The sequence below is a fragment of the Panthera uncia genome, chromosome B1 (genome assembly GCF_023721935.1).
Source record: "Panthera uncia isolate 11264 chromosome B1, Puncia_PCG_1.0, whole genome shotgun sequence".
NCBI lineage: Eukaryota > Metazoa > Chordata > Mammalia > Carnivora > Felidae > Panthera > Panthera uncia.
Genome location: NC_064811.1, coordinates 126,127,317 through 126,136,165, shown reverse-complemented (window position 1 = coordinate 126,136,165; position 8,849 = coordinate 126,127,317). Strand labels below are relative to the sequence as shown.

The 8,849-nt window shown below is 39.0% G+C and overlaps 1 protein-coding gene across 1 annotated transcript; it reads right to left on the bottom strand.

Moving 5' to 3' along the window:
* Positions 1–7,266: 7,266 nt before the first annotated feature.
* LOC125923752 (calmodulin-like) lies at positions 7,267–7,721 on the bottom strand. Its single transcript, XM_049632291.1, has one exon. The coding sequence runs from the start codon at positions 7,696–7,698 to the stop codon at positions 7,267–7,269; it is 432 nt and encodes a 143-aa protein (XP_049488248.1). The 5' UTR covers positions 7,699–7,721.
* Positions 7,722–8,849: the final 1,128 nt, after the last annotated feature.

Here is an 8,849-nt window from a genome sequence, read left to right as displayed (position 1 = left end):
ACTTGGCACAATAATGCCACATAAGGTGTTCATTAACTGTTAATTAATATTACTGTTATTTCACTTAGTTCTTATAACAGCCTTAACCCCTCTATATTGTTATTTCTTATTTTTCTGATCAATAAATAGTTCAGAGTTGTTAATGAACTTGCTCAAAATCACAGAATGAAAAAACGAATCAAAGTTTGCCCAAAGCCTATGTTCTTTCTACCCTTTTGCTTTCTAAGTAGTCTGGCAGAAGTAACAGCATGTCTCCTGAGGTAGAAACATAAACAAGAAGGGTATGTTGGGGACAGTGACAAACTGAGAGTGACTGGAAGCCCAGAGGGTGGGGTGGGGTCAGTGGGCAGTAAACACTAGGCACAGTTAGGTATGTAGGGCTTCCAAGTACTGAATTTCATAAAATATGTCAGTCCCACTAATTTTCTTATGATATTTAGCTCTAAGAACTGCTGAAGTGGAACATTCCCTTTGGAGGGAACAAAATAAGACAAGCTCTGTGTAAGACATTTTTGGTCTTGCTGAGGTCAACGTGGTGGGTGAGGAAGAGTTCTGACAATTGCTATGGAGATGCAACATAAGCAAAGAAAAGCAAAAATGTTTGTCTTCCAAAAGCAGAATTAGAGTGAAGCACAGTAACTCAAGATTCCACACATAACATGTTTGCAAATAAACATCAATTTGAAGAGAAACTTTAGGAATGAAATTGACTGAGTCCAAGACTTTACAGAAGACCCATCTGCTTTCTTCTCTAGATGGTTGGAATGCTTACATGTGGTGGCATTACTTTTTTTGTTGTTGTGTGGCTTCTTTACTTGAGAAGTAGAAATTAAAAAATTTACCTTTGATTTCTATTGTATTATTGAAATCATCACATATGTTAAACCGAATGCTGAATGCTGAGGGCTGAATGCTATTTGTACTTTTCCAGGGGAGAAAAGTACAAAACACTATTTGTACTTTTCAGCTATCCCATATCAGACACTTGTCGAACTATTAAAAAAGAAAATTAACTTCTACCTAATTATTTTAATAATATATATTTAGCATTGATTTTAATATAGCAGAAGAAATAGCATTGAATTCAATTCAGAACAATTCAAGAACATTACCAATATATACTAATCTGATATATTTTTATATTTATATTTTTATTTATTTTAGAGAGAAAGAGAGAGAGAGCAGGGGAGAGGGTCAGAGGGAGAGAGAGAGAGAGAGAGAGAGAGAGAGAGAGAGGAGAGATAATCTTAAGCAGGTTCCAAGCTCAACGTGGACCCTGACTTAGTGCTCAATCCCACAACCCTGGGATCATAACTTGAGCCAAAATCAAGAGTCAGATGCTTAACCAACTGAGCCTCCCAGGTACCCCAAGTCTGATATTTAAAAAAAGTTTTTTTTTAAGCTTATTTATTTTGAGAGAAAGAGAAAGAGCATGGAGCAGGGGAGGGGCAGAGAGAGAGGGAGGGAGAGAATCCCAAGCAGTCTCCACATCATCAGTGCAGAGCTGGACATAGGGCTTGATCTCACGAACCATGAGATCATGACCTGAGCTGAAATCAAGAGTCAGATACTTAACTGACTGAGCCACCCAGGCACCCAATGATATATTTTTAAAATGTAACTTAGATGAAAGAAAACAGAGGTCATTTTAATACCATATTTTCTTGTTCCCATAAAAAAATTCTATTTTTGGCCAATATTTATTTACTTATTGAACCAAAATGGTTATCAAAAATGTACTATGTCCCAACTTGGTATCAGGCACTCAGAATGTAGTCATAGTCAAAGCAGACACAGTCTCTGCTCAGGGGGAGTTTGCAGTATAATACCAGAAAACTACAACCAGTTGCATCAAAGGGTTAAAGTTAGCCATTTTTATTACTGTATTGCAAAAAGATTGGGCTTGGGAGTGCATAGAATAGTGCTTTTCAAACTTTGTGTGTGAATCACCTGGGGATCTTATTAAAAAATAGATTCTGATTCAGTAGTCTAGAAAGCAACTGATATTCTATATTTAAACATGGTGTCATACAATACTGATGCCACTAGTCCATGGACCACACTTTTTAGCAAGGGCATAGGCTATTAAGATGTAAGATTGTTCAGATGTAATGTTAAGATGTAGGGCATAAAATAATATTAAAACATTTTCTTTTCTTGGGACACCTGGGTGGCTCAGTCAGTTAAGTATCCAACCCTTGATATCAGCTCAGGTCATGATCTCATCGTTGTGAGATTGAGCCCCGAGCCCCACCATGCTCAGCGCAGAATCTATTCTCTCTTTCTCTGATTCTCTCAGAGAGTCTGATTCTCTCTTTCCCTCTCTGTCCCTTCCCCACTTGCACACTTGGGAGCTCTCTCTCTCAAAATAAATAAATAATCATTAAAAAAACCTATTTCCTTTCTTGGTGTGAAATGTACATTCTTTGGAATCAAATAGTCTGAGTTTCAATCCTGGCTTCACTATTTGCAGGCTGTGATCTTAGGAGGGCTACTTCACCTCTCTGTCTCAGTTTTCTTATCAGCAAACTGAGGATAATGGCAGGGATTATCTCATAAGGTTGCTGTGCTCTGAAGGTTAATGATATAATAATTTATATAATTCATTTAGAATAGTCTAACTGGTAAGTACTCAATAAATGTTAGTTATTATTTTTTGTATTAGCATTGCTTTAGAGATCTACTTGGGATTTGATGTACTTCATTAATCTGAAGATTCATGATTTTTATTAATTCTGGATAATATTCAGTCCTTATCCTTTCAAAAGTTGCCTTTTGTCAATTGTTTTCTCTTTCCTCTTTTAGAATTCTAGTTGGACATCCATGTACCTTGTGAGGTGGGTTTAGAGCCATTGGCCATAAAAGAATTATTGAGATGTTTTCGATGCAAAAGGTGATTTTATTAAAGAATGGGAACAGTACCTATGGGCAGAAAGAGCTGTCCTGAGGTTGTGACAGGTGACTGATTATGAACTTTCAAGTTGGGAGGGGGTTAGGGATAGTGTAATCCTCTAAGGAATTTTGGAAGCAAGGTTTCCAGGACTTTGAGGAGGCTAGCTGTTAGTAGGAAAAGGTCATTTACTACTGTCTAATAAAACCTTAGTCATGAGGCTCTTCAGATTATATCAGTGGGCCATACACTTGGAGGATGATTACTAACATATATTTGGGGGGGAAGGGTAGAGATGAAGGAAGTTTCCAAAGGAAATTTTATATGTTAAGGAAGACTTACAAGATTCTGGAGGTTGGGTTAATATAAAGATAAGGTTGCCTTCTAAATGGTCTCACACAAACACAGTAATTACAATAACAATGTAGGATAATGGGGCACCTGGGTGGCTCAGTTAGTTAAGCCGCTGACTTTGGCCCAGGTCATGATCTCACAGTTCCTGAGTTCAAGCCCTGGCATTGGGGTCTGTGCTGAAGCCCAGAGTCTGGAGCCTGCTTCAGATTCTGTGTCTCCCTCTCTTTCTGCCCCTCCCTTGCTCATGTTCTCTCTCTCTCCCTCTCTCACTCTCTCTCTCTCTCTCTCTCAAAAATAAACATTAAAAAAATGTAGAATGAAAGTAATTATAAAGCTCAAAAAAAGAAAAGTGAACAGAGTGTCAGATACCTGTGGGACTATTATGAAAGATCTAACATTCAGGCCATCACAGAAGGAGAAGAGAAAGAGAATGGGGCTGAAAAAGCATTTAAAGTAATAATGGCTGAAAGTTCCCCAAAACTGGCAAAAGATATAAACCTACAGATTCAAGAAATTAAATGATCCCAAATATGATAAATTCAAAGGAATCCACACCAAGATACAGCACAGTCAAATCCCTGAAAATTGAAGCCAAAGAAAATCTTGAAAGCACAGAAAGATCAATAAATTGTTTACCTAGAGAGGGAAACAAGTCTAATAATGGTGGATTTCTCATCAGAAAGCATACATGTCAGAAGGAAGTGGCATAACATTTTTCAGGTGCTAAATGAAAATAACTACCAACCCAAATTCTATATCCAGCAGAAATATACTTCATGAATGAAGGGAAAACACATGCTTTTTCACAGATGAAGGAAAAGTAATAGAATATGTCACCAGCGGACTTACCTTTAGAATGGCTAAAGGAAGTTCTCTAAGCAGAAAGGAAATGAGTTTTGTGGGGTTTTTTGGAAACATTTAAAAAAAAAAAAAGGACTCTTAGATCATCATCAGAAAGAAAGAACAGAAAGAGCAATAATAGAGGTAAATGCAATAGACTTTCCTTCGCCTCTTGAGTTTTCCAAATCATGTTTGATGGTTAAATCAGAAGTTTTAACATTAGAGGCGCCTGGGTGGCTCAGTCAGTTGGGCATTTGACTAAGGCTCAGGTCACGATCTCACTGTTCGTGAGTTCGAGCCCCGCATCAGGCTCTGTGCTGACAGCTCAGAGCCAGGAGCCTGCTTCGGATTCTGTGTCTCCCTTTCGCTCTGTTTGCTCCTGCTTGTGCTCTGTCTCTCAGTCTCTCAAAAATAAATAAGATTAAAAAAAAAAGTTTTAACACTATTGTGTTTCTCATGTACCTGGAGAAAATATCTGCAGTGATTACATTATAAGCAGGGAGGATAAGGGGAGATAAAATATCTACAATTTGAACTGGTAATTAATCAATTAGTAAATGTAATTAGTAAATTAATTAGTAAAATGTAACACCAGTAGACTGATAAATTATGTATATATTATAATGTAATAGTGGGAGCAACCAATGAAATAGCTATACAAAGAGATACACTCACAAACACTAGAGATAAATAAAAACAGAGTTTTAAAAATATGTTCCAGCAAACCACAGAAAAGTGAAAAAAAAAGTCATTTATATAACATTCTTAAAATGATAAAATCATAAAGGAAAAAAAAGATAAGGTTGCTGTCTGCGCATAGCAAAGTATTAACATCAAGGCAGTTGAGCTCATAGAGGAAGGTTGCTCTGCCTGTCTCAAGGACTTGTCAGTGGGCTGTAAGTTGTAAGAAAATTTAATTTTTTTCTTTTGCCTTTGTTTCCCACATCACCGTGTACCATGTACCTTATGTCTTCTATAACCTTCATGTGACTTAGCTGCCTTATCTATAAAATGAGGATAAAGGGGCACCTGGGTGGCTCAGTTGGTTAAGCGTCTGACTTCAACTCAGGTCATGATCTCACAGTTCATGGGTTCGAACCCTGCATCAGGCTCTGTACTGACAGCTCAGAGCCTGGAGCCTGCTTTGGATTCTGTGTCTCCCTCTCTATCTGCCCCTCCCCCCCCATTCTCTCTCTCTCTCTCTCTCTCTCTCTCAAAAATAAACATTAAAAAATTTAAAGATCATATTGACTTTATTCAGTGATCCGTGAATCAGGTAGCATCCCATCTAACAAATAAAAAGGAGCTCCAAGGAGCAGTACAAAACAGAAAGCTTTTATAGGCAGAAGGAGAAAGAGAGTGCATTATTTCAAGTAAGGTCAACTTCCTTTAGGGGCCAAAAAAGGTCTATCAGGTGGATTACCTCACTAGTACTGACCAGGAAATTCCAGACTGGCTGGTTAAGATTACAGTCTTGGGAGAGGCTCATCAGGTTAGGTATTAAGTCTTGATTTGCTGACACAGGGCTTAGCACAGTGACTCAATTTGGGGATTGCTGGTCCTTTTTAACAATTACCCCCTTTTGATCAAACTCTCAGCTTAACTGAGAGATGTGATCAAAATTTAAGGAATTAGCACCACTCCTAGCTATCACTCAAAAGTTTTCAGTCTTTGTTGATCCTCTGTGTGGTATTCACAGGTTGCAGTGTTTTTGCTGAATCGTTGTGATATTCATAAGCAATGCCTTCTGGTTCACAATTAAAAAAATTTTTTTTACATGTATTTATTTTTGAGAGACAGAGAGAGACAGAGCACAAGTGGGGGAGGGGCAGAGAGAGAATGAGACACAGAATCTGAAGCAGGTTCCACGTTCCCAGCTGTCATCACAGAGCCTGACACGGGGCTCAAACTCACAAACCATGAGATCATGACCTGAGCCGAAGTCGGACGCTCAACCGACTGAGCCACCCAGGTGCTTCTTTGCTTTACAATTTTTAAGTTGGTCAATCTCTTTGTTCCTTTTCTGATGTTCCAGTCTTAGGGAGATCATTTGGTTGGTGGTTAGTGGCTGCAAACATAAATTTAAAGCTCTCAAGAGAAAACAATGCATTAGGGAGATTTCTATGATTATTATAAGCAGGATAATTCCCAATGTCTGGAGTACACTTCAAAGCCACGACCCCAAAAAATCAAAGAAGTCAAAGAAAGAATTCATTGAAGGAAACACTTATTTAAGCCAAGTGGTTTGCTCAGTGACCGTATGTAATTGAGTTTCAACATCCTCAGAAGTGTTAATCCAGGTGTTGGCAGGTGATGTTGGCTATAGCACAGATACTTCCTTGCTCAACCTAAAGATAATTAAGTCTTATCCTATTACCAAGAACAGCTTTGGCCAGAGAGTCAAAGGATTTTTTGCTGGGCAACTACCGTTCTAGCAGCAGATTCTGCAATATTTTTGAGAGTTAAGGAGAAATTCCTGATCATAGCCTCATTTGTACTCACTACTAACCAGGGAAGTAGGGCCCTGACGAAGGAAGCAAATCTTGAATCATGAATGCCTCCTGTGTGTCAGGCCTGGAAAGGTGACAGTCATGAAGGCCAATAAAAATTTAAGGGTCTACAGACCACACAGGCAGTTTTATTCTGGTTGCTATGTGTCCCTTTCTTTGCCTAGAACCTGTACACAAGTTTCCCCGGGTTTAGGGTTCTTAACCAGAGACAAGGAAATGGATGAGGGAATCATTAGCATCATGGACAGATTGGAATTCTTGATGACAAATCCAATAGTCTGAAAGATGTGGCCTGGGGGAATCAGATGATAGTGTTATCTTTCCAGGCCAGTGCCAGAGTAAAAGAAAGAAAGGGAAGAAGAAAGGGTTTCATGTTTAGTTAAAATATGAAGTCTTAATCGAGTTTCTTGGGCAGAATGAACACCAATGATAGCTACTTCTTTTCTTCTAAAAATTTTTTTTTAATGTTTATTTATTTTTGAGAGAAAGAGAGAGAGAGACAGAGTGAGAGTTGGGGAGGGGCAGACAGAGAGGAAGACATAGAATCCAAAGCAGGTTGCAAGCTCTGAGCTGTCAGCACAAAGCCCAACGAGGGGCTCGAACTCATGAGCTGTGAGATCGTGACCTGAGCCAAAGTCGGATGCTTAACCAACTGAGCCACCCAGGCACTGCCTACACAAATTCTTCATAGTTGACTTGTCCATCTCCATCAATATCTGCTTCCCTGATCATTTCACCTACTTCTTCATCTGTTAGTTTTTCTCCTAAGTTTGTCATGACATGACATAGTTCTGCCGCACTGATGTGACCATTGATATCCTTGTCAAAGACTCGGAATGCCTTCTGAATTTCTTCTTTACTATCTGATTCTTTCATTTTTCTAGCTGTCATAGTCAAAAACTCTGGGAACTCAATGGTGCCATCATTGTCCGCATCTACCTTGTTGATCATATCCTGCAATTCGTCTTCTGTTGGGTTCTGACCCAGTGACCTCACGACAGTTCCAAATTTCCTTGTTCTGACAGCGCCACCACCATCTTTGTCAAATAGGGAGAAAGCTTCCTTGAGCTCAGCAATCTGTTCTTCTGTCAGCTGATCAGCCATGGTGCAGGTGAAGGGAGGAAGAACAGAGGTAATGAGGGTGACTGCACCAGCGCAGGGGCTGTGATGGTGGGGGTGGCTCTACTGCTGCTGATACTGCTGCTTCTGCCAAGGCACAGTGTGCTTAGGGCTGTGTGGCCACCAGACTGTAAGTATCGGCCTTACACCTGCAGAGCTCCCAGCACCATGGCCTCATAGAAGCACTTTTTACCTTTTTATTATTTTTAAAGTTAATTTATTTCTTTATTTATTTGGTGTGTGTGTGTGTGTGTGTGTGTGAGAGAGAGAGAGAGAGAGAGAGAGAGAGAGAGAGAGAGTGCTGGGGAGGGACAGAGAGAGAGAGAGAGAGAGAGAGAGAAACCCAAGCAGGCTCCACACTGCCAAGGCAGAACCCTACTTAGGGCTTGAACCCATGAACTGTGAGATCATGACCTTAGCTGAAGCCAAGAGTTAGAGGCTTAACTGACTGAGCCACCCAGGTGCCCCTATGAGCACTTTTTAAGTCTGCTTTGTTGGAACTTTGTAAGCAGGGCACCGGGTCTATTTTTCCAAGGGGTTTTATTGGCTCTGTAAAGTCAGCTTTAGTTCCTTAAATCTGGCCACATCTGAATCTATGCACATTTATCTCAAATATGACATTCCAATTAAAGCTTAGGAAATATAGCTAATATTTCCAATTGTGTTCCTTTATAAGGACAATAAATTCTTATCGAATTTATGTAAATAAATAATAATTTTGCCACAAAAATAATACTGAAGAGTTTCTGAATTCAGGAGGGATCAGATATAGAGAAAAAAATAAATGTTTCATCTTTGTTTACAATAGTACACTTTACCAAATTGCTGTCAGGGATAACTTAAAGTTTCCTCAAATCTGGAAAAACAAAACATTTAAAGAACCAGAGCTCTTTTAAACAATAAGTCATAAAAACTATAGTCATACTCCTCAGTTCACTCAATTCCACCTATTTATTCTTGTTCTGCTTGAATCCAGTGTTTTGTTTTGTTTTGTTATTAGTTCTGGAAATTCTTATTCAGTTCAGCTTTATGATGGTAAAGTTATCAGAAATCTGTGTTTGCCAGAGTCCTTTCCATGAATCTTCTTGAAGACAAAGCACTTGGTACTTTTGCAAAATATCAGAGTAAAACAATAA